General features: G+C 40.9%; 1 protein-coding gene across 3 annotated transcripts in view; it reads right to left on the minus strand.

Moving 5' to 3' along the window:
* Positions 1–26,925, minus strand: part of FGD4 (FYVE, RhoGEF and PH domain containing 4) — a 119,973-nt gene that overhangs the window by 62,159 nt on the left and 30,889 nt on the right. The window contains exon 1 of one of the 3 annotated variants that reach the window (XM_075158430.1): positions 18,105–18,876. The exons of 1 other annotated variant lie outside the window; for it this stretch is intronic. Coding sequence is in view for 1 of the 2 variants with exons in the window: in XM_075158429.1 (XP_075014530.1) it covers positions 2,735–2,750 (16 nt within the window). In the remaining variant the exon portion in view is untranslated. Of the gene's footprint in view, positions 1–2,734; positions 2,931–18,104; positions 18,877–26,925 lie in introns of those variants that run through there. One more of the 3 variants, XM_075158429.1, reaches the window with a different exon arrangement.

Raw genomic sequence — 26,925 nt, forward strand, 5'->3', positions numbered from 1 at the left:
GATTGTGTTTCCTAACTACCTACCCTTCTCAAGGTCAAGCACTGCCTGTCAAACTGTAAGGAACAACAGGCACTAAATTTCCAAACTCTTAATGTTAAAGGAATTTAATCCTTTTGTTTTATAATAATTATAAACCCAGAGCAGGGCAGGGAGAGATGGGGAAGAGGAGCATTCCATAACTATTTTGAATTTTTGGTAAAGACTCAACAAGTTCACTGGGATTACAAGCACTGACATAAACTATTAGACCGTCTGTCTCTGTTTATATAGCACCTACCACGTAAAAGACTAACATAAGACTTGGGGTGCTGCAATCACAACGCAAAGCATAGTGATGGTACTAATGAAAACAATTAACTCTCTGCTGACTTCTGGCATTGCTTGAAATCAGTTTTTCAGTGAGGCTTTCACCCTATAGTGAATACTACTACTAAAAAAAAAATCTATAAAGTTCCAGCCTTCAAAAACATCAAAGCTCCAGAAAACATACATTCTATGTTTTCCATGTTTGTTATGGGCCTTTAGTGCTTAGAGAAACTGCTTTGCTTAGATGTCTGGACACACTCTCAATTGCACATTGTGATAGCAATGAATAAACTGCCAGGTGAATTTATACCTTCCTATAGGCGCTGTTCCTTCACCTGTGCTGTTCTCCTCTCACCCAGTCCCAGCAGTCAGTACTGGAAGGATTTCTTTCCATTTCGGACTGGAGGCAGCCAGTGCTTCCGCAAGCGACTCACTGCCTCTCTCAGATACTATTTAGGAGTGTCCAGGGATGTTTGTCCACTCAATTTCAAACCCGCACAGTCTGAAACTACTTGCTGTCACCTTTCCTATGTGTACTGTCTATACCTGTAGGTCTCCTACACCGTTCTGAGAAGGTGATGTTAGGAGGTATCTATATACTATTCCATAGGCTGGTAAAAGCTATGGTCTAATATCATATTGAGTACGTGCTATTATCCAGTAGTCTGCTAAGGCTACACAGCCAACATTATTTGGGAACCAGGCTTCTAGGTAAGGAGCAGGGAGTTGGACTCAATGATCCTTATGGGTCCCTTCCAACTTGAGATATTCTATGATTCTATAAGCTCACCCCCTTCTTATCCTTCAAGCCAGGTATCTGCACCATAGTCCACTCCTGCGTTAACTGCTTTCACACAGCTTCTAACTGGAGTCTGGGAAATATGCTGCCTGGAAAATATCATGATAGTATAACCTATGTCACCTTAAAGCACATACAAATATATTTGTACTTCACATATTTGATCTCTCAAAAAAATCAAAGATCACAGCTTCACCAATATATTCGGCATTCAGACTGCCGCTGTTACATGTAAGTATATTGTAGGCCTTTGCAAACTGAAAAAGAGCCCAAAGTAAGCCAAAGGGCAAAAGGGAAGATGAGTTGTAATACTGAAAATAGTAGTTATGGCACCACACTGAGCTTCCTGAAAATCCGTAAGGGTTTAATGTTACATTTACAGGAAAACAATAAGCATTACAGATCCTACAAAACAGCTCTTAAAAGCTAGATCAGTGGAAAAAAGTTTCCTACATGCACATGTAGATTCTTCTCAGGATACAGCAAAATGATACATAAATTGTGGGAGGAAAGGTGTGATTCCCATCCCAATTGGCTGATTATCAAAAGCTAGAGGGAGAAGGGCAATTTCAAACTTGATCATAAAACAGATAAGGAGCCAACAGAACGATTTTAAAACAAGTATTCTTTGTACCCAAGAAAAATCAGATGCCCTCAAGTACTGAAATCAGGAGAGCTGAGGTAAAGCTATTTGCATGCATCTACTCCAAGCTTCTCTAGCAAATCTCTCAAACTCACTCAGCCAGCGACTCCCTTCCCTCTATTTAGTCTCAGAGGGCCTTCCAGAGGGAGACCAGCATTCTAAACCCTAACCTTCCACAGATCTGTTTCATCTATCTCTCTGTGGAAAACTTAATCCAGAATATTTACTTTCTTATATTAGGCTGTAAGGGTTGGGTAAGCCTTTTAATTTAACTTACCCTATGTTGAACTTTTCTCAGAACTGAAAAATGCACTCACTTAGAAGTAAAGCAATATTTTCAATAGTATTCTTAAAAATCCAGTTACAAGTGTATTTGCAATGGAAAAAATCCAAACCTTTCACTGCATGGTGCAATAAAAGGAAACATTCTTTAATTCTGGAAGCCAGTTCTGTACATTAAATGTAGCGTAAGCATCAGTTAAATGGATTATTGCAACATTATACGTGAAAAGCTGAGCATAAGTCAGAAGTGTACACCTACTTCCTAAAACAATGAGAAATACAATTCTGAGAGCCAATGCTGACTTTAGAAGCGTCCTATAGAAACCTTGCAGCTATAAACAGAGCTCGACGAATCTGGCAAATAAGCTAGGAACAGAAACAACTTATAAACATCACGAAACTGATTTGCTTTTAAGAAACTCTTGAGCTGGTGAAAGCAGCAGCAAAACGAGCCAGAAGTAACAGAGTTCTCGGTGTGGCAGATGTATTAGGCAAGGGGTTCAAGAGACTGCAAGCTCATTTACTGAGAATAGGAGGAAAAAGCCACCAGAGCATTCCAGCTGTATTGCATCACAAGGCAGCTGGATGTTCACCGGTTTATTTGCTTCAAACTAGAAAGTTTAACTCTTGGTGTCTCTGGACACAAATACACCCCAAGTCTTGAAGAGATTAAGGTTTAACAGAAGCATCCCATTCAGTCTTACCTGGTTCAGAAGACATTGTTTATAGATATATTCCAGTACCACCGCACGAGGAATTGATTTCACAATGGTAATAACCCTATGACAGGCTCACATATATGCTATTTAAAAGACCTATAAGCTGCCAGAAAGGACTTCACCGGATGTTCACTATATACCGACAGTTTACATGCTGGGTCTTTCAATTACACTACGCTCCTCCCTCTTTGAAGGCAAGCCTGTTTTGAGAGGAAAAACGTAAGCATGCAAACCAGTCTGCTTAGAGAGGAGAGTGAAGTCTGTTCATTATTAAAGAGGAAAAACAAAGAAATCAGCTTACGTAACCTACAAACTGCTGGAGAAAGGAGGAGGAGGAGGAAGAGGAGGAGGAGGGACTATTGTAAGTTGTTTTGTCTAATGCTTCAGCTACTATGAAAGTTTTGTCACTATTAATTGCATTGCTCTTTGAAATTAGAGCAGTATCAAGGTTAAAGGACAAGTTGGTACATTCCTCTGGTTGGTACTTTGATCTCCCTTTATACTACATGATGCTCATTTCTAATAATCTTTTTGATTGCATTATCTGTATTTAAATATATGCTTAGAATGAAGTAAATACAACACGCAGGATACCGGAGCAGCGACCAAAAAAGTCTACCTTAAAGAATTGTCATGAAAGCATTAGCTTATTTGGCACAGATTAGAATTCCCTAGAATAATTTAAAATCCGTTTTTAAATTACATAACCTGGATATTGTGGGCCAGGGTAGAATACAAAGATATTAGAGTGAATTCTGAACTGTGAAAATGCATATTTTTAAAAAGCAAAAGGATTAACTGAAAAGAGAAGTTACTGCAAGTAACTTTCTTTTATTCTTCACAGCTCTCACACCATGTGATCCCCGGCTGGCTCACTTTCATCCCAGCAGGAGAAAGAAACTGGGATTTAAAATCCAGCCCTGTCAGTTCGGATAATATGAATCAGAATATAGCAGCCAGCTTGTCATTCACAGCAGCTGAGGTCATCTTCAACCCCTGTGTTCATCCAAACCACAGCTCCCTACAGCCCCTTCCACCACCGGCCACTCGTAGTCCTCACATTCAAGGCTACAAGCCCGCCACTGCAGAGTTGCTCTGAAGGACAAGTACCAAGGGTTACGGGGTATACACTTGCAAAACAATCCATTGTTATGGATATCTGTTTTTCACTGAGGAGACAGCTTTCTGGAATAGGGCAGCTAATTATTTCCTTTCTATTACAGATGTCAAACAGAGGGAGTTTTGCCAAAAAACAGTAAAAACAACTATTTTCCTCCAGTTATTTCAAAACTTTGGTGCATTTTTCTTCTTGAGATAAGCAGATGCAAGTTCCACACATACGAATTTAAAATCTAAATGGAACCCATTTTTAGCACTTTGACCAAGATTCGCATGTGTTGTTTTTGTTTTGAGCATTTATTTTTAAACCATTGGGCTAGGAAGCTGCAATTCCCCATCCTTGATACTCCTAGCAAGTAATCCCAAGCTCCTTAAAGACACATACAAATTTTACTTACCCAGGTCATCAACGCATCATTAAAACAAAAAATAACAGTAACTGAGTTTCATAACCAGACTAAGAGAACTCCAACGCATAGGCTACATTTCTATTTTGAAGTTCACCTCCAAGAGTTCAAAGCTTGCCCCCTTGCTTGGGCTTCCACATGAAGTACATGTACAACAGAATACCTTCTCTCTCCAGAAAAGCCTTTGCAGAGAAGATAAATTTTCTGCTCAGCTTCCCATATTGGAAACAAACCACTTTCCCCACCAGCCTGGTTTGTCCACCTGCCAGTGAGGCTTTGTCAGCCTTTCTTCAGCCTCTGATGTACTCTCCTAACCCAGAAAAAACACGGATCATGCCTGCCATACAAGTATGTGACAGATTTTAAATTCAGATGGGATCAGCAATGAAGTTTTCAATTTTCACACAAGCAATATAGTAGGTTGGAAAACTGTAAGACAAATGGCTACAAAATAATAAAGAAGCCATTGGTTCACATAAGCAGCTACCTAAATGCTAGTTACTGACCATTGTAAGCAAAGAGAAGGGGTCACACAAGGAAAAGTAGGGACCGGACAGGAAATCAAGTCTCCCTTTTGGGGAAACGTATATAATAACTGTTACAAACTTTGTAACGTGACGCGTGTGGGAGGGATGACATTTGAGCTACCAGGCTCTGCTCTCCCTGCCGCAGGGGACAGGCAAGAGGTCAGAGCTCTGACCAGCCCCGAAAGGTCCACCTCGGGCCACACAGGCAACCCCCCGGCTCGCAACAGCCCATGGAGAGTAACCGCAGCTCCGCTACCGCTCAGGGAGAGAAAAGGAATCTTACAAACCTGAAGGAAACTGTGGATTTTATTTTATTTCTTTTCCAGAAGGAGCAACATTAAAACAAGTATAAACACGTCTCCAAAGCCCAACTTTGCAACACATGCTTAACTCCTCCTCCTTTTTAAAAAAAGGTAAAAGATTAATTGTTTTATCTCTATTTGATTAGCTAGCAGATAAGGGGATTTGGGAGAGATTAAAACTGATACAATAGGGACATCTCATTAACCTATTCCCCTGGTTTCAGATGAGTTTTATACCTAACTTTACTTACTCTAAGAGCAGAAACGTGCAAAGTACAAACTGCACAAAAAAGCTGTATTGACAAGTATTAGTTAAAAACTCATCATCAAGAGGTACATCTTACCTGTCACGAGAACATGCCTGTGAACTTTAAAGAAAAGTTAATTAAAAAATAGTTTGTTTTATTTAACTAGTTGTTCTCCATGCCTCTTCATCTGCTTTTCAGATAAATTTAATAAAACTTTCTCATTAGTGGGTAATTAAAATCATACTACTACGATGAGTAGTTGCTGTCATTTAGTATGAATAAGACAGCTATTCAAACTAAAACCAGTATGTTCTTAGTCCAGAGACTTGCACAGCAGACTACTTAAGTTTTATAAAACTAAGTTATCTCAAATCAAAATTATTGGCTTATCATATGACTTCATCACTCCAGTAATTGAAAGTTTTTATAAATGTCTTGCAATAAGTATATGGCACTTACTTTGTTCTCCGTCGCCATGCACTTTTCAAACTAAATATCACAAGCTTTCTCTCAGTACTTTCCCTATTTTGCAGATAAGGGGACTCAAATTATGTACCTGACTCATTTGAATATTCTTAATGTAACGAAGCTGGAATTGAGAAGGAAGTCACATGAGTACGAGTACTGTTAGGAAAACCGGAAAGCTGAACTAAGTGTTACAGAGCTACACGGGCAGCATGGCACACTGACACACACCCCCAAAAACAAATTAGCTCATGTGACGGTGAATCACAGCCCAGCATTCAGTATGGCTCTCTTCAGCTGGCTCCTCGTTACTGCAGACGCACTTCAGGCACAAAGCGTTTGAAGAGGTTTGATGAAGATGCTGCATCAGGACATGATACGAAGTTTCCACAAGGCATTGATGGAGAAAAAGTGATTTTTGTCCCATCCAAAGGATCAGTAAGCCACGTGTCGCCCTAGCACAGAATGCAGCATGAGCGCTTCTGAATTTCAATATATCAGTGCTCTGCACTGAAAGCAACCCCCAACTTTTTTTTCCCTGTGGGAGATCTTTAGACATCTCAATGAGTTCAAGAGAGACGTAAAACCACAACAACTAAAAAGGCACCTTTCACAGAGCTCCCATAAAGTAGTTGTGGTTGACTCACACTGTTACCTACCCTTCTCACTTCTCCTGTACACCCCAGTACTTCAAAAGCACAGGAGTTTGGTCCTGGGCAAAAACGAAAGCATGCTTTGTCCTTACCCCAAAGGAGTTTCTGAGGTGCTGTTAAAAGCCCTCTCAAAAGCCCAGCAGCAGTCTGCAGAGGGGTTCAACTTGGCTCCCAGCTATTCATAGGGCAATGGGATTAGCTACTGAGACACCACACACCCTTGTCCCAAACTGACCTCCAGTTCTGTCAGACCTTCCATATGCTGCCCTTTTCATGATTCTTGGGATAGTCCAAGATCAGTAACAAGCGATTTATGAAGAAGGTTGGATATAAACCATACCAAAAAAAAAAAAAAAAATTCCAAAGCACACAGCTTGCTAAATACTATTCACTGTAGTTTTGAACAGATACTTCCATAACAAGGCAAAAAAAAAAAATTCTGAAAATTCACTTGGTACAGGCACACAAAACAAAGGACACCTTTGGAACTGCAGATATGCAGAAATGTACACTGGCCTCGGTCAAAATTTGGGAGAAAGATGCACTGCCCCAGGCATGCTAAACAGAGGGTGACCTGCCCCTCCTACCTGCACCTTCCTGCTGAAGCAATGACTATCCTCTACTTTCTTCCCAAGCACTGTGTAAGAGCTCAAGCAAGGCCTACCACTGGTGCTTTGTGGTTTCAATTGTAATGGGGTACACAACGGGGGCTTCCTGCCCCTGATCACCATGGGCAGATAGTAAAACTGCAGAGCTTAAATGTGGCACCAAAGTAAACGGCTTAAAAACTCAAGCAGACAAATACCAAGAGCTACAAATGAGGGAAACCACCACATGGATGTTCAGCAGTTTCCCCTCTCTGCCAAGGAAGAGGCAGAGTTGGGCCCCTTACTACAAGAAGGACATGGAGGTGCTGGAGCGTGTCCAGAGAAGGGCAACGAAGCTGGTGAAGGGCCTGGAGCACAAGTCTTATGAGGAGCGGCTGAGGGAAGTGGGGTTGTTTAGCCTGGAGAAGAGGAGGCTGAGGGGAGACCTCATCGCACTCTACAACTACCTGAAGGGCAAGAGAAAATGGCCTCAAGTTGCACCAAGGGAGGTTTAGACTGGACATTAGGAGAAATTTCTTTACTGAAAGAGTAGTCAGGCCTTGGAACAGGCTGCCCAGGGAAGTGGTTGAGTCACCATCCCTGGAAGTATTTAAAAGACTTGTAGATGAGGCGCTTAGGGACATGGTGTAGTGGGTATGGTGGTGTTGGGTTGACGGTTGGACTTGATGATCTTAGAGGTCTTTTCCAACCTTAACGATACTATGATTCTATGATTCTAAGAGATGAAGCCCACAAAGATGTGGTTAATGTTAGATTTACATTTCAGTTTAACGTTTCCACTACCAAGATGAACATATTCCACTCCCATCATTCCCTCTTGCAAATGGGGGGGATCACATTCCTCCCTTACAAAAATGTCCAGCCCATGATAAGCCAATGCAACCCAGCAAGCAAACTGTTTTGTTCCAGGTGAGCAAGCTGAATCAGTGTTTTGTACAATGCGACAAGCTCCAGGAGGTGCGTGGTGGAGATCACAGCGCAGCATAGCTCAGCACAGTGATGGCCCTTCCCAGTGCCAGGCTGTCACATTAAGTCAGCTCTGACATCTCACCCAGGGACAGCAACGGGGGTCAGCCCGAGGACTGCAGAGGTTAATGATGACTGAATGCAGTAGCTGTGAAGCATTGACAAGGACCCTCGAATGGGTACACGAAGGATGAAATTCATGCGTGGTTGCCCGATATTCTCAGGAGAGACAAGGCAAGAGAGTCTCTGTGCAGCCCAAGAGCTCCCTTATGCCAAGCCAGCGGCTGGCTGCTGACAAAGGAACATCCTGCTCTTCCTCTCCTTGCATTGGGTCTTGTCTGGCACCGCAGCAAGCCAGTTCAGCTCGCTAATTTGCCAGAAACATATTCGTTTTCTTTTGGATTGTTCTTTAACTTAGCAGGCTGAGGTGGCCCATAGGGTCAGATGAGCATCAGTGTCAACAGAAGGAGAAAGTGGGAAAGAAGAAGAAAATCTGTCCAGGAAGCAGACCTAGTTATTTGCTGTTTTGTTAAGCTGCATCCCCCAAACTTTGCCACACACGTATGTGATGAAGGAAGAAACAGGTGTATGACAACTCACGATTTGCAGGTATATAATGAATAAAAAGATGGGGAAAAATTTCTAGATTAAGCAAATGACCTACAGAAACAAGTGACCACCAGGAAAAGAAAGGAAGAGGAGAAGTCCAGACCGAAGTGGGCTGGGCAGGGATGGACTTTAGGAATGGGTATTCAGGACAGCTGCAACAAGGAAAAGTAACAATAGCACCTTAAAAAGATGGGTAACTAGCCCCCAACAAGGTGAGAAACGCAATGGGAGACTCTGGATCTGCAGCCCAAACAGAAACAAATTTGTTGTAAGGACACATTCCCTCCCAGTTCTGGAATCAAAAACTCTTCCATCACTCCCTCTCCTAGCTCTCCTGGTTCACATGCAAGGATTTGGATTTAAGACAGGCAATTTAAGGCAGGTGTGACGAACAACTACCATGCCATAATTAGAAAGCAAATAGCAGTATTTTTCCATCTGTTTTTTCTTTTCTTCCCGCTCAGCTGTATCATGTGCCCCAAAGGGAAAGCCTGTGGCTGCACAAAAACCCAAAGGACACGCAATAAAAATTCTCAGGGGAAAAGCCTGCCTTTTTGTCCTACGTTTCTACAGCATTTGTCATTGTAGCATCTTGGTGTCTGCAATTTAGTTCAAGCATAGAAGTAATACAAGCAACTACAAAACTCTCCAAACAAATAATTAAATGGTTGTAGTTCTACAAAATCAAAGAACTATATTAAAGATCATTGAGCGCATGTCACTGACATCTATTCTATTAGCATTTACAGAAGGAGTGCTTTTGCTATGGCAACTGTATGTTTTACACTAACCATACAAAGATGTTTTTCTGTAGCTTAAAGTATTTCCCATACTTTAAAAAAAAAAAAAAATCCAGGAATCTGTGGTTCATTTTTCAAATTAATCTTCTGTAGCAAAGAAAGATCAGCAATTGTTAAAGGATTTTTGGTTTTAGATGTGGGAAGTGGTCAAAGGCTTTGCCTTTATCAACTGGGTTTGATTTGCCAATTCCCCTGTTTAAAAAAATGGCTTAACAGTTCACTATTTCTTATACCTCCTTGTTACATATATATATACATATATATATTACAAAATTGAGAGAAAGCTTCGTGTTAAGATTTAGGGAAGAGGAAATTACTATTTATAGTATTATCCATTCTATTACACCAACACACAGTTAGCAAATAAATACAAAGAGAAGACCCTCTGGCCCTGCAGCTCTGCCTTTTCTCATGTCATCTTCATTGCTTTCTCCTTCCCATGCCTTCCCCCTTGAGAAGGCTGCTTCTTCAGGCCTCCTGCCTCCACGGCAGCTGCCGCCTCTTCCCCAGCGACAGCATTACCTCCCACAGTGACGTTCCCGCTTGCCACTGCGCTCTCCTGCCAGCCAGGACATACAGCCAGACCAGCAGAGCCGGGTGGTGCTAGACCGGGAGGGCAGCTCTGGTGCCCCGCCAGCTGGGGACCATGTTGTAGCTGTTGCCACAGAAACCCATACCCTTCTTTAAGGAAGGGTGGAAAAAAGGGGAGAGGAAAAAGCTTGTGACCTACCCTAATAGTATTGTGCCACCTGTCTTTATTCACCTTCACAGATTAAACATAACGCTGATTTAGCATCTTTGCAAAACAGCTTAAGAGCACAGACTCATTTTCCAGTTAATTTTGCTTTTGGACACACACACAAAAACCACACACATACCCCCCAAAAAAAACGAAAAAAAACCCACAACCCAAGCCAGGAAGACCACCACACAGGATTTTCCTTAAATTCAGCAGTACAGTGAAAGGCTAAATCCACAACTTTAAAATTATCCCTGCCACATTAGAAATCCAAACAGTACAAAGACTTATAAGTGAAACCAGTCAGAATGCGGTGATAGTGATTTTGCTTCCATATAAAAAACAAGTTTGGGCAGTGCTAGATACTAAAAATAAGAGTACAAATTATTCTTGGTTTGAGTTAATAAAAAACAGCACGGAAGATTCACAATAAACACCAGAGTGGAATACATCAGTATATTTCTGGAGTAGATAAAAGTATATGATCCCTGGTCAGGAAAAAAAAAAATTTAAAAAATCATTCAATCAAATATTCTGTGTCTGAAAAGAAGCAGTAGCACATCTTTGGGTAACCTACAGTAGAAGGCAGCAAACACACAATGATCTTTCCCTCAATCCCCATTGATGCTTCCAACATCTGTTGTTTAGGGATCACCTGCGTCAGCAGATGCATTTGTGCAACCGTATTTTACCAGCTGCAGGAAGATATATTCACCATGAATTTGTTTAGTCTTTTCCTGAATCCCATTTATATTTCTTGCACAAAGTATGTGACCGTATAGGCATCTTCAATCTATTCTACCTTAATTCTGACTCCATGCTTTCTGGGGAAGAGAAACAATGGCACAACACATTTGCCCTTCCCCTTCCACCTTTCTTTGTCCTCCCTGTCACATTATAGAAAGCATCAAATTAACTTTCTCCAGAACACATCAGTTCCTAAAAATCACAGAACCATAGAATGGTTTGGGTGGGAAGGGACCTTTAAAGATCATCCAGTCCAACCCCGCTGCTGTGGGCAGGGACATCTTTCACTAGATCAGGTCTCAGGACAAAAAATTCCACTATCTGCTCATGATTATTTCCTTCTGCCTCAAATATATAAACGGCTTCAATCTCCTGACTTTGTCCTGTTAGGGCCAATTTAATCAACTACTCATAGGATCATCAGCAAATCGGGACCTTCTTTACAGAGCTTTCTCTCCCCCGCCATTAAAACAGAGTACTGCTTTTTTCCAGTTCATCCAGCCTTGTGTATCTCAAGCATCCAGAGAAAAGTGATCAAAATCAAATTCTTTCAAAAAAGGAAGGTAACAATACAGACAGTGATGACAAATAAGAGAATGTAGAAGTGTATTTCAGCTTTTGGTGCAATAAGGGTGTAAGATCAGAGACAGTTGTGACTGTTTTACATAGTGAAGTTGTGCTGATAGTTAAACGCAGCCTTCACAGAGACCACATCAGCACTAATGAAACTATAATTTCCTTTAAATTATTGCTATCCACAGCTCAGACCTCATCAGCCAGACGGTAATAGCTTTTCATCATTTATTTTAACACAAAAGCAATCAATAAGCTTTTCCCCACAGGTCTTTTACTGCTATCTATGAACTCTAAAAACCTAGAATCAGAGAAGATGCCAGCTACAAAACAGACACAGTCAAGTTTCATTGTTGTCTTTCTTATGGAAAGAGATTCTAAAATGCCACCCAGTTTTGAGATAAACTGGATTAAAGCAGTTTCAGTGATCTACAAAGAAAACGTTAATCCATTGAAACATGATGAATAGACTACAGTATCAAAGAACTAAGTAGACCATGTTGATTGAGCAGCTTTTCCCTCTCATTATGACTATGTCCTGTGCACTGTTTTGCACTGAAAATGTCTTATATCAGATTGCAGGAATATCACACTTCTGTTAGCTTCGTGGATCATTCACAAAAGCTGAGGACGTCCCATACAAGACACATGCATACACAAAAAAACCCATCAGCTACCAACTGAAATTTTACCCGTGTTAAGCAGCAAGCAAAAAAGCATTCTAAGTTTTCAGAATTTTTCAAGAGCAGAAAAATTTTGGAATATTCTCAGTCAAACCAGAAAGACATCAGTAATAAGACAAGTAATGTCAGCAATAACACAAGTCTGGAAAATTTAAGTCAATTGTTTAGAAAGACTGTATTTTACAATCAATAAAATCAGCTTTATAAACACATACATACACACCAAAAAAAAAAAAAATCAAAATGCAAGCAGTAATTATCCCATTATGGCAGAAACCAGGCCACAGCTTGCAGAACAAGTAGTAAAATGGGGAAAAACTGGTGGGCAAGGTGCTTTAACTACAGTGTTCTAGACTAAGTTTTTAAAAAAGAGCATTTACCCAAAATAACAGGATACTAGCAGACAACAGAGGGGTGCAGCACTGCCGACTTTACTAAGGGCAAGCAATGCTCACACTGCTAACTGTGAATATTTCATCATACTAGATTTTAACTGCTGTGCTTCGGTTCTTAGATAAAGCTCTAATTCCACCACTAAGTCTTCCATTTTACTCTGGCTTATAGCAGCTATCTTTAAGAGTTTGTTTGTAGCAGCTTCCACAGTTAAAACTGACTTACACACAGAAATCTTGACAAGCCAAGGGACAAAAGCACTTGCCAGTTGCATTACAGTGGGTGGCCAAGTCATAACAGCAACACGGGGCTCCAAGCAATGGTGTGAACAAGAGCTACTGAAGAGAACAGACATCAAAATTAGTCATGGAAACTGCCTTGGCACATAGAGCTGCCAGAGAACTATTTCAGCTGTAAAGAAAAGTGGCACAGGATCTTTAAAGAAAAGCATCAGGTAATCTTATATAACATATGAAGCCTTTTGATATTTTAGGGAGCTTACAACAGGTATACAGTACTCAACCAGGTTGAATGCAAGTAAAAACAGCATCAGATTATTTATCTAGGTAACAGATCTCAGTCTCAATCTAACTGCTGCAAGCATGATATGGGAAGCCATCGAACTACTTTGAATTACAGGAAAGACACTTCATGCTTTCACTCGTCTTCCTGAGCATCAGTGACCTCCTTAAGAAAGGGAAGAGAAAAAAAAATAATATTAACTTATGTAGGAAATGGGACAGGACTGTAGGAGCACACAAGAGATGCTGGGACTGAGGAGGAGATACTAGGAAAAAAAATTCCAAGTCAGAAGTTCAGGTCATGCCCTGCCGGAAAAACTCATTACAGAATCAACTCGTTCTTTCAAGTAATATTATAAGCTCTTGAGCTAATTTTCCCTCTACTACTCCACAGCAGCTATGTTCGACACCACTCCGGGAATACACCACACCACCCATGGCACTACTCAATGCCTGCAAAACAAAACCCTTAACTGTAGAAGAGACTGGAATTCAGGTCTTCTGAAGCCTCAATCCCCAGTTCATGAGCCTTTAATAAAAAGGCTTGCACGGTACTTTGTTTCAACCTTGGCTATCAAATCTAAACCAGATACTCAGAACTATCACCACAACACTATTTAATTGGGCAGCTGAACATGGATTTTTTTTTTTCTTTCTCCAATAAGTGTTACTACAAATATAAGTGGAACAGACAAGTTGCAACACCTGGTTTAATACCAGGGTTAGCTGCATCTATGCCATCTTCATGAAGGTAAAACGCTTCTGTGGTGGTGGGAAAACCACAGCATCAAAATATAGTCCAAAGGACACACAAGCCAGCAGATGTCTACAGAGAGTCAAGAACAAGCATAAAAAAACTGCAATGAAGGATCCTCCAACGATCAGCAGTTGGAAAAGCACTTCTAGTTGGAAAAGCACTTCTACTAGCCATCTGTCAGAACTAGAAGACTATTCTTCCCTCCGATTTAAAATTTGGCTGCTTTGGGTTCCCTTTCCTCTGAAGCACTGGAGACTGGTTGTGGCTATTGAGTCCAGGTAAGCATCATGCTACTAGTAGAGTTCATTTCTCAAGCGCCTGCTTAAGTTTTCTGCTAACAGGAATCTCATGACATTGGCAATGACTTCAATCTTCCTTGCTCAGTTTCTGAAGCATAGCATAACGTTGGCTTTTGGTCATTTACTACAGTTTAAAGTTTTGTTTAAAGTTTGTTTCCCATAGCCAGTAACAGTCTGTGATTCTCAGTGTGCCAGAAGAAAAGTCTACTGAACATCTAAATGAGATGTAAGCTATATGGCTGCCTGTGACTGAGTGGGGCAGGGGAAAAACTCACACAAAAACCCCTCAGTGACCAAATGGCTCCTTCCAGTCCTGAGCAAAACATTCCCAAATGTACTCAAGTACTCACTTTGCCCAGATACTCATCAAAAAGTAAACAATTCCAATGCCTCTATCAGTCCAAGTAATATTTTTATACTTAAAACGAACAGCTAATTATTGCATATAGTAAGAGCAACTGGATGAACTGAAAAACCACCTTAGAAATAATTCCACTTCCAGATAGTCTGTTGCTGGTGTGCAGTCATTTATCCGCGCCCTGTTCTTCCCCCAGCTGTGAACAAGGATTACCTGGGAGGAATGTTTTCTGAAATCATCTGCAGAACAGCTCTGAATCTTCAGGTTCTTCAACTAGACACCTCAGGAAGGAAGGACAAAAGTACTTCTGTACTAAATGCAAGCCCCTCTGGAAAAGACTAAAAAAACCTGCCACAATTCATAGATGTATCATTAATCTGCACATTGCCAGTCTCTCACAGTCACTCATAGTCCCACTGCACCGGTTTAGGACGGTGATCTGCTTTAGAACAAATTCAACAAATTTGATGTTTTCTAAAATCTGGTACAGCAATTTCTAGCATCGTGAAAAAAGTGTTAATGCCTGCATTTTGTCCCCACCCATACAAAGCATAAAAGACGCAAGCAATTTTACATGACTAAGGCCCGGCAAACAGACCAACAGCAGCAGTGCCTGTGTCAGCAGGTTTATCCTCCCACATCCAGCATCCCGAGGACTCCATTATTTCATGGGAGCTGCAAAGAGAACAGTTTGTAAACAGGCACCAGGACTTTCCAAAACAGTTGGCCCTTCAGAGGGAGCTGCAGGCTTTAACCTTGAAATAGCCATGCTGCTATAAGGCGACAGTACAGAGCCTGGGCTTTTTTGTTTGTTTGTTTTAATGTTCAGAATACACGAGTAAACAGCAGAAAAACAGTGTATTGAAAACTAAGCATGTTTAAAAGCTCTGCCAAATAGCAGCCCAAACACAATGTATAAATAAATCCAAGTCATGTCAAACAGCATTCCACAGTCATGTGTCAAGTTCAAAGCAGAAAGACTTGTCTGTTTGAAGAAAACAATTGTGATCGTTTATATGCAAGCCAGCTTCCTATATATTGACTCAGGATTTTACCATTTGATGACAAGTTTCCTGAAAGCTTAGTATGCACAGACATTATAAACAAGATTATGATGAGCCCACTGTATACTAGGTTGTATTTCTAGACACTATTTAGTGGGAAGTTCATTCAAAATGTCTTTTTTTTTGGGAGATGATGTACGTAAATTGAGCTTACCCGCTTAAAAAAAAACAAATCACTACTCAGTACGACCCGTTACCTCTGCTAGCCCCTAAAGCCTGTATTTTAGAATAAATCTCCTTCAAGAGATCATGTAGCAGATTACACTGACCCTCATTTGTTTGCATTAAGCATAAACATCAGAGCCAGTTGTAATAATCTACCAAAGACAAAAAAAAAAAATCTTAAAAAAAAAAAAAATCATTAATTCCAAACAAACATTTACCAGTTCCTCTGTTACGTGGAAATGGGATGTCTACTATGAAAGACCAGATGCTCAAATGGATTAAAGAGTGTCTAGCCTTTAAATCCTGCATCTGCAAATCAACACTGACCTAGTGACCTAAAGTAAAATTTAATAAGAAAAAAAAAAAAGTATGCAACAGTCACATATAGACCATTCAAGAAGGAAATAAAAATATTGTTTGCTCAAGACTATTTGGACATTTACACAGTGCTCATCAGAGAACATAACAAGAGCTGGAGAATGCCAATGTAAAGTCCCCTATTAATCCTTGAAACAGGTTTAGCAAAGGCAGTGGAAAAGCAAGCTTCTCAGCACACCACCAGCTAGCAATCAGGAGAAATCACCTCCGGAAGGGGTATACAAGCCATTACCTTTATGTCGATATGATTGCTGCTGTCTGTGAACACTTGCCAATGAGACAGTAATTCACAGCTACAGCAAGTCCTGTAGGCAACAGCTACCTTACTAGAAACAGACCGGGGAACAGAAACACATCCCACACCAGCTACAGAATAACCTTGGGGTGGTTGCCCTTCCCTCCAGCTAAGTTCAGTGTAGCGTCTGAAGGGTGAAAGCCTAATCTCTTTTCAAGCACAAAAGCCAATCTGCCTCCCGTGCTCTTTTTAACAGCGCAATTACAGACCTGCAACTTGCACGTGTGAACAAGTCCACTGCAGCCCATTAAAAGCAAGTTTTGCATAAATCACCCACTTCAACGGCAACGCAATACTTAAATTCTGGAGAAGGAAGGGGTTAAAAAAAGAGTCTTTTTAATTACAAGATGATACAGCTTCCATTAAGAGCACTCGCCCAGATCCACCGATGTGCAAGTGTGACATGATTTCTGAAAGGACTTCAGGCACAAATATCAGTTTCCCACAAGCACAAGAAAAGCCCATATACCACAAACAGTTAAAGTACTCAAAGAAATAAAAACCCCCTCAACCTCTCCCACACACACTTTTGTTAGGCACTAAGACTTGGAAAGCACCTCGTAAGTTAAAAATTTATCCTAGTCAAATATGTTGCAATCGTGACTTATTAACTCCGTTGGTAACTTTCCTCCCAGACTCCAATGCACTGACATTTTAAGTGCATAAAAGCAGAGAGCAGATCGGTGGAATTAGGACTGACACAGTTTTAATTAAAAGCCTCTAGCAGTGTCCTCCCCTGTACCAAATAAAAATGGCAGTCCTGGCAAGAGGGATGCAGCACAAGAGCTTTATTTGAAAAGGGAAAGCCCATACGTGACTAAAAATAGCTGCTGAAGTAACATTTTGTCTGTTTGGGCTACAAATTCATTTTAATGTCTCTCGTTTCAGTCAGTAATTTGAACTGCACACAAACATTCATCATGCATTTATTATGAAAAAATTTAATACTCCTAGCTCCTACAGCACAACAAAAAATATTTTTAATAGGACACAAAAGCATTACAAGCATATATTTCTAATTTTATTTTCGCCTTTATTAAATGAAACCCTGCCATCAAAAGTCACAGTATTTGCAGAGTATACTGAAAATTCACGTCAAGTCTTCTTACAATTAAGCTCTATAAGAGAAAGAGTCCAAAATGTTTGGTCAGTTGGTGAGCTGGAAAGAGAGGCAGAGGGTGGGAATGAAGAGTGGAAAACCTGCTCCTGCATTCTGCCTCCCTTACGCTGCTTCCTCTCAGCAAACTGCATAAAACACCCTAAACATCCATTGTATCGCCAGCTCTGTTTGAACATCTCCCTCTCGTCTCACCCTTCATGCCAGTACGAAAACCAAACACGTATCGCGTCCAAAAACAAATCACTCAGACAAAAAGCAATCAGCGTGAAAAGGCATGTAAATCAAACAGATTTGGCAGTGAACAGCGTTTCATAAAGACAAGAGATATAAATTGCTCCATTTGTGTCAGTTTGGCCAGTTATTGTTCTGACTTACTACTTTAACAACCCCAAATAAAACTGCTTGAACTGAAACAGACAAACAAAGATCTTTAAAATACAATTCCCCCCACACACCCTCTTAACAATAAGCATTATTACCATGGTACTGCTGCCCTTAAACCATAAATCCACTGCACCAATTAAAAATTACCAGCACATATAATGAATTTAGTACTGACCTTGCAAGAAGCTTATTCCTCTTGGCTAGAAATCATTAATAGTTTTGGTAAAATCCTTTTATGTGCTCCTCCAGCTAGCTAATTCCAGCCTTCCATTAACGCACTCCATTGCAGATAATTGCCGACAGCACACGCTCCCCTGCTTTTGCTGGTTCCCAACCCAGCAAGGATAATCACATTCCAGCGGGGAGCGAACAGATGGCAGCCTCCATGGTAACCAGTCCTCCCCAGCTAGTGGTAGCACTGGGAGACTCCCGGGGACTGGGCAACAAGCGCTCTTTGTGCTTCAGCCTTGCAAAGCCTTCATGAAGGGAGAGCCAGCTCCTAGCGCTCACTGGGCATGCCTAGCAGGTGCCTTGCCTTCGCAAGCAGGCACAACACCTTAACAAAAGCTTGCAACCAGGTTTAACCTTGATGCTGCCTATTCCCACGTCGCGCAGCGGCGAAAAGGGAGTAAAACACACGCTAAGATGGAGGTGAAGCTAGCGAGAGTTTTCAGTTACTATTAAAACAGAGGGTTCAGAGAAATTAGCTGAGGACTGCTTTTCCCCCCGACAAAACGATTTTCTGAAGGCAGGCTTATTTCCCCTGAATGGGTTTGATTTCAGCACGATGGGAATGTTTGCTGCCTGATCTCTATCCCCCAGACCTTGAAATTGCTCCCTTCAAGAACACTGTAATCTCCTAGCCCGGGTTTTTCTCAACAAGAACTGCACAGACCCTTGCTTTTGATCTTAGGGCTTCTGCCAGGCTTATCTGCTCCGCATCTGCCGAGACCAACGCTGATTCAGCGACAGGCAAAACCGCCGTGTCTCTCTGCTGCGCGACCAGGCTGCCAGGGGGGGCGTGTCTGGAAAAGCCTTTTTTTGCATTAAAGCTGTGCCTCAAACCACTGCCCTCACCGGGCCAGATCCTGCGCAGCTACACACCTACACCGACGGCGTGCACCAGCTCGGCGAAATTCCGACCAACATTATCTGGAGGGGAAAGGGAAGTGGCTTTTCAAGGCCAACCAATAATGATCTTGTCTGCAAAATAAAAATTGCTTTGAAAGAACATATTAAGGCTTTAAATACTGATGAGTTGCACAGCACCATGTCTCGAAATATTTAAGGTTTGAACCACTGGATATGAAAAAGCACACAGCACGGTAGTCCATGGACTGAATCTGTTGACACATTCAAACTTTCTCTCCCTCACCCTCAAAACCATGCAGCACTTATGACTAACAGCATGTCAAAAAAAGGTGGGTAATTTTACCTAAAGCTGAACCAAGTTTGGACTTCAAGCTCCTACATGCTAACTTAGATCTCCTGACCTTCTTTTGAGGAAGGGAAAATAGTTTCCTTTCTCTCTTAATGGCACCTTTGATCTTGTAGCTTGTCCTGCAGGGCAGCGTTTGTTCCTGTGAAAGACTGAAAAACCCTGTGCTGGAACCCACCATCACAAAAAACACCCATCTTTTCCTCTGGGTGGCTCCAGGCATGGAGCTCAGTAATTTTCTTCCCCCCTCACCCCAAATTTTCAGTTTCCTTCATCCTCACTGCATAAGGAAGTTAGTTTTGTTTCAAAGCAAGCACAGTTAAGTTTTTCTTACATTGGTAAGAGACACCGCTATTAAACTGCTAGCGCATTAACACTGGAAGCCCCTGAAATCGCTGCCGACAGGGCTTGAGCACCCATAAGCCGTAGAAGAGTCCCTGCCGAGGAAAGCGTGGCAGCTAAAGAGGACCCAGACATCGGAGGGGACTCGCAGAGCTCACAAGGGAGCTGCAGGTACCGGTGACAGGCAAGGGACCAAACCCAGGTCTGCCAACTTCCCCTCCAGGACTAGGAGATCATTCTGACTCATGCCATTAATTTCAACCCACTTTCTTCCTCTAAATAACCAACCTTTACATCACCAAAAATTTCTTAAGCAACCATGGACACCAAACCTAATCATCCAACAGCAACAAGGGTAAAATAATGTAAGGAAGGAAGCCAATTTCCTGTTTAACTTGCCAATTGTTAATAATAAAAACTTTTCAGTGTTTAAGCATCATGGAACACACCGAAAGCATTTCTTGTTTTGCCTCTTAAAATTAAAGACCATGGTTCAGAAATGAGTTTTAATATCCTAATAGATTTTATGTATTTATGCATTTCTGGAAAAAAAAAAAGTAGCAACTACAATCCTTGGCAAACAGAACGACTGCAAAATTACAGGGATTCAAGTTCAGTTTTAGTCTTTTTTTTTTTTCCTTCATGAAAGAGACCTCCTACAAAGTAATTTTCTAGATTTATGTTAATTCTAACTTTGTATTAAAAAAAAAGATGTTGTTTACTGAAATATTATAAGCAATTTTGGCATTGGAAAACCTGTTCCAGACACCGAAAAAAACCCTTAGACCATCTGGTTTTGAACAAGTACTAGCTGTACTCATTGGACAGGATTGCTAGCAGAATAAAGGGCAACGACAGTCAGAATCCATTTCAGCTTCTTACTTGGAATTTCTTTAATTCTTAAGTCTAATTTTACGCAGATACAATGCAAAGATTTGAACAAACCACACACAACAGCCACACAACAAGGCAATGGGATGCACTACAAATTTTGGCAGAAGCAATAGGTAAGTTACATGGAGCAACACCAAACAAGCATCCTCTGTATACGTGACAAACGTTTTATTCAAACTACTTGAAAAGGAGAAAGGAAAACAGCACATCCAAAATGCTTTTGAGGAGAGGTGGATAAGGGAAAGAAAACTTAGCCATCTCCCCTTATTCTTTGGCCCAGTCTGAGCCAGATAGAAGTTCAGGAATAAATTGGGTTTAGCTGGAAGATATTAATGAAAAATAAACAACATATTGACATCCTGTCTCCTGAATTGATTCCATTGAAGAGATTGTCTTTTGACACTGATGACACCATATGCTTCAGCTTCTTCCAGTCCCAGCTACTATCTGATAGAATAAGACTGTGGTATTTTACGCAAGTTGATGGAGACTCAAACTCGACTTTAGAAATGTATGTTTTTCAAACTGGATATGTGGATTTTTTTTGTGACGACTGCTTAAAATCGATTCACCCAAAACAAGTTACATGCGTTTAGAATAAGGCATATTTGACAGAAGTTAGTCTCCGTTCTCTGCATAAGATCTGAAAGCTTTATTTATAAAGCCAACCACAGCGTCTAAGTAAGCGACACCAGGCCTCACACATGCATGGTTTTAAACTTCTGCCCATTTCTCACACCTGTTTTTAGTGTTCTACTAAAAAAACCTTGTAATTCCTGACAGTTGTATCAACTGTACATTACTTCCAGAGATAAAGCAATAGATGATGATCAGCAGATCATTGATCTGCTCTATTACAGTATGACCTTTGTTTCTCAAAAGAAAGTAGCTTCAATATAATATGTAAGTATTTCTTTTAACTCGATACCATCTGGTACTGAGGAAGTTCACTTCAAAGGAAATGGAATGTCTAAATTTTTAAGAGTATAAAAAATATTCTGTAAGCAACTGCACGTGCTGAAATTTGCAAAATTTCCTCTTACTTGTCCAGAATACCAAGATTTAACACTTTTTTTGTGACAAGCACAGAAGGACTAAGGCTTCCACACTGGTCCTTTAAGATCCCTTTGTATGACAGAGAAGCTCTTTCAGTGTCACCTCAATTGGCTGTTCTCCTAAATTAAAAAAACCATGGTACTTTGCAGAAAGAAAGTAATGAATTAAAGCCCTGCAGACAGCAAATGTACCCTCAGCAGCACCTCTGCAGATACAAAGCAAATGGAGACCTCATGCCTGGGTGGGTTGCACTCCCCTTACTTCCCAAGTGTTTTCAGACCCCACGGTTTCGCATCGGCACACGCTTCCTCAACGTCACAAGAAACAAGACTATGGAGTTTCTTATTCTTCCACAGGGCACCCGCGTGGGCTGGGAGCACGTGCATGCTGGGCACGGGAGAAGGGGCAGCAACTGTTTTGCTCGTTCTTACAGCTGCTGTTTGATTAAGTGATGTCAGCGTTCTGAGTGATAAGCCTGTCCCTTCCAAACTGTTACTGCTTACAAAAGTGGGATTTGCAGCAGGGAGACGAGCTATCTCCTTCTCACCAGTTCAATGACAGGGACTGTCTCCATCCACTGCAGTAATCATTCTTCCAATGTCACAACAGCTGTTTCTGTGGATGTTTATTTTTGGCAACTATCACTGAAGGACAACAAAGAAACACGGACAGACCTCATACTAGGCCATCTTAGTGACCTATTCAGTGTACAAGCCTGAAAGTTATCCTTCCTTCATAGGCAGTCCTCCAGAATAACTTTCAAGTTATGAAATTAAATTCCTTACAGAAGTAGAAAACCCAAGACTTCTACTGTTATATCTCCAAAGATAGTTATTTTCAGATCAGGAACAGCACCAGCCCAATACACTGAAACACTTATTCCATAAACTGGAACTACTTTAGTTTCCAAATACTTTACGGCACCTCTTCCACTGAGCTGTATCAGTAGTGCCTCCAAGTTAGCAACACCTGTAGAAAAGATGATTGTTTTTTCTTTAAAGCCAACACCAAAGTGTATCTGGAGTTAGTCAGGCACATTGATTAATATAATTTTGAAGTATTACGGAAAGTAAATTATGTAAAATGTAATTTTAAAAAAATCCATCAATCCAAAGGCCCTAGATTAGAACTCCTTTCTCTAGTAAAGAAAATCCTCTTGGAAATTGCTGATCACAAAGAAACAGTTAGTTAACAGGATTTGTTTGTAAACATTGAATTATTTTTACATCAATAGTAAAATGTAGTGCATGGAAGAGTTGTTAAGGAGAATGTACAATAGCACAGCCTCCCTGAAGAGGATACTGCAGCTCAGGTCTTGCACATACAAGGCATGAGACAGCCCATATTGGTGGTACCTACCCAGAAGCAAGAGGTCTGGAGCTGGTTCTGCAAGATGTGCGTGAACAGAGAGAAAAAAAAAACAGCAAGAGGGATGACAAAAGCAGAGTTGGATTTTAGCTGAAAACTCAGTATGTCAAGGTAAGACAATTCAGTTCAGTGTCTGGAAGCATCCAACAATAGGGCACAGCAACCACCAGACATGCCTGATTATTTCTGCAATCGCACAGAGCGTTTCCATGGAAAAGCAGCAGCCTCCTAGGTTTGACATTCAGCGTCTGACAGCTAAGCCAGCCAAAGCTCAGACACACAAGGCTCAAAGAGAGATCACAGACAGCTCTTTGGACGTGGTTCTGAGCAATGCAAGAGTAAAACCAGCTCTGGGGGAGAGCCTAACCCCAGGGGCTCTGCCCTGTGCTCTTTATTTACCAGTTAAGATCCCAATGAAAGCAGAATAGACATCAGAGTAGCAGATGGGTGGAAACTGTGGCCACGGGGCTTTCCTTTCTCTTTAGGCTTTACTAAAGCGTTTCTGAGAAGTCTGGATGGGAACTGCAGGACTGTTCTTCCTGGCTTGGACAACTCCCACCAGAACTTGTAAACAAAGACAGAAATGGTGCCTCTGGAAGAAGAATAGCCTGTACATTCCCTCCTCTATAAAGTATCCTTCAATAAAAACCACGAACAATAGGAGACTAAGGAAACGTAGAGAAACCATGCTACCATAAAATAATTCAAGATGTTACGGGTATTCAGTGTGCTAGTCTCCTCCACGCAGATACAGCAAGTTCTCGTACTTCATCAATTAAACTTGGGAAGAAAATAAGTTGTTATAACTCCAGAACTTTAATTTATGCTTCATAGAGGTAATCTGAGGTACAGCAGCATTCTTGTGCTTTAGCCCGTTGCAGGTGGCTAACCTATTAGTGGCAAAGAATGCAGAAAAATTCTTAAAATGCGTTTAGCAGACCCACTCGCATAATACACATTGATTCGATTTAAATTCCTCTCCAAACTCAGCAGGCATCGCTTTGCCACAGAATTCTAAGATCTAGAAACACCTGTGTTAGATCCAGCACAAACACTTTTCTGAGCAGCCTGTAACAGTTTTCTGACCGAGCAACAGATTCATTTTACAAAACACCTTGCTTTTCCCTAGTCCGAAGCCCCTTCAACAGGTTGACAGATCAGCCAGCAGTAAGCTGTCTAAAGAAACCAGGCTCAGGTATTTGATCAAGCAATCGTGGAGCATGCCCCATCCATGCCCACAGCCGACAGCTCCACTGCCAAGCGGAAGGAAAAGCAGTATCGCAGGATTTACTGGTAGCTGCCAAGATGACACCAACAAAAGCTAAAAATTTGACCTACCTCCCGTGCCAACTTACACAAGCGAGTTAGCTTTTTTACAAATTTACCACTTAGGCCGACAGTAACTATGTGTTCCACTAGAGTCACCCAAAATATTCCCGATTTTATTTTGTATATATTTCAGTGGCTTACAGTTCTCTTTGCAGTCTACCTCCTCCCACAAGGATGAGCAACCAGTTTCACAGCTGCAAAAAAATAAAGGTTTTGGTAGAGACTATTTTAAAAAGTCTGATGAGTACTGGGGGTCTTGGTCATAGTTGGGGCTTCCAGGTGGACCCATGACAGACACATGGCATTAGAGGCATACAGCACAAAACCACAGGTCATGTCTTTTTCAGATTATTTTCAATATAAGTAATAGGCCCAATATAGCCTATTACTGTACAGCATTCCGCTTGCAGTAAGAATATCATGGAGGCTTGTATTTATTATTATTATTAACATACAATACAACAAAGAGGGAGCCATATCTTTCACAGATTTTTTTTTTTTTTTTGCTACAAAGGGCCGGGGAATGATATTAGCACACGGGTCACTCCAATACCTTGAAAGATCCAGACTTTTCACAGTTTGTCTTTAATTGCAGAAGTACTTACTACACATAAGGGTAAGGAAAAAAATAAACAACATAAATCAAGACACACCTACAAAGAAAGACTCCTACACATTCTGAGAAATGAGTAATGACTGACATATAAATATGGGCAAAGCGGAACTAATAAACTGATCTTCCTCACGAAAAAAAAAAATTTGAAACACTTATGAAGTTTTGATTGTCTCTGCTATAGCACTGGTGAGCTCACTGAGTCAAAACCATGCAGTACAAAGAGGGATGAATATTTAACAGCATTTCTGTGTCCCTCAAGTAATCCAATATAGTGCAAATGTGTATATATAGTGTATATGTACACTACAGTGAAATACACTCCATCCAGTCTGCCTGTACTTACATTTTAAACAGCTAGAATATAGGCACGCTAGTAGATATAAGTATTATCTAAACTTCACTTTCAAGAAAACAGAACATTTGGCAATGCATTGGCAATGCATTGGCGATGTGGGTGGGCTGTAGTGACATGCACCACCTCCCTCCCCAAACACAGTCTCAAAGATCATCACTATTCTCAGACTGCATGTGACAGAAAAATAGGAAGGAAAGGTTAGGAAAGTGTCAGAAAATAAGTTCAAATCTGAACACAAATCCATCGTGTGCTGCAAGGAAGGTCACAAGATTCAACTTCTCATTGCGGGGATAGCTGCCTTACGTTTTGCTTCCGCTGCTGCTCATACAAGCAATGAGAATTCAGTTTAGTGCAACTGCCCTTGGACGCTGACAGACGACTTCTGCTTCCTCAATAACAGCAAGAAACATGCTTTCTCGTTGATATTAGCAGAAAAACTAGATCTAGACTACAGAATGCACTCCTGCATAGACAAGTTTGATCACAGGCTACTAGAGAACTTACTTGACCCCTGCTTTCTTCTAATTCTTTAAAAGAGATCTGTAAGTATATCAGCTACAGGCCAGGATGAGAAAAATATGTATATCTTTATTTTCAAGTATTTCTGAGACCCTCCCACAGGTCATAAATTTACTTCAAAACCAGTAAACTATTAAAAAAAAAAAACAGGCAAAAAAGAGGTCTACTTACAGCTACCCATGCCTTATATAGGAATGTCATTACTGAGAGCAGAAATCCTTACATTCCAATGTCTATGTGCAAGTAACTCTACCCATCTAGGAGACAGTCCTTAAACTGGGCATAGAATGAACGTTATCAACTCATTATATAAAAAAGGAAGTTCTGAATTTCATAACTTACTGACATAGCTCAGGAAATAAGCAGCAAGAAGTATTTCAACACATACTAACAGCAGATTGTGCGAGTGGGCACTAAGTCAAAGAAAATGTTTCTTTAAAAAGAAATAGAATCCTTACAGGTCAAGATTCACTTGACTCAGTGCCATCAGTAAGGAGAACTCTATAGCAATGTTCTATTCCACATTATATAAGCTATATTCCAGTCACATCTTTATGATTTTTTAAGAACCCTCACTTCTTCCGAAAATAATGGGCAGCTCTGGCAATGCAGAATGGCTATCACTCAATGTCGAAGAGTGGTTCTATATTTTAGTTTGTGAAGAACTAGAAACACATGAATAAATTCAGAGAAAGGATTTGAATAAGTTGCTTCCACTTGTAGTCTCACTACTCTTTTCATAGTATTAAACTGCCTTGTAGTGAGTTATTTATTATCCTCCAGTACTAGGAAACTCGTAAACATGACAATCTTATAATTTGCATTTGGTGCTCTTCCATTTTTGCTTCTTGTCTTTGTGGTCTTTATACCCAACTTCAGCAGGAGGCCTCCAAGCCTTTTACTGCTACATATTTAAGCCATGCAAAATTCAGCATAGAAACATGTAAGCAGTGACTGCCAAAACCTTCTGATTCTTTTCTGTGTTGACTATTACATTACTGAAGTGGTGCTAGAGAATTTTCAGGCAGAATAAGAGACGACATTTTCCAGCACACCACAGTAATGAACCCTTATGACAA

This window comes from Calonectris borealis, chromosome 1 (assembly GCF_964195595.1).
Source record: "Calonectris borealis chromosome 1, bCalBor7.hap1.2, whole genome shotgun sequence".
Taxonomy (NCBI): Eukaryota; Metazoa; Chordata; class Aves; order Procellariiformes; family Procellariidae; genus Calonectris; species Calonectris borealis.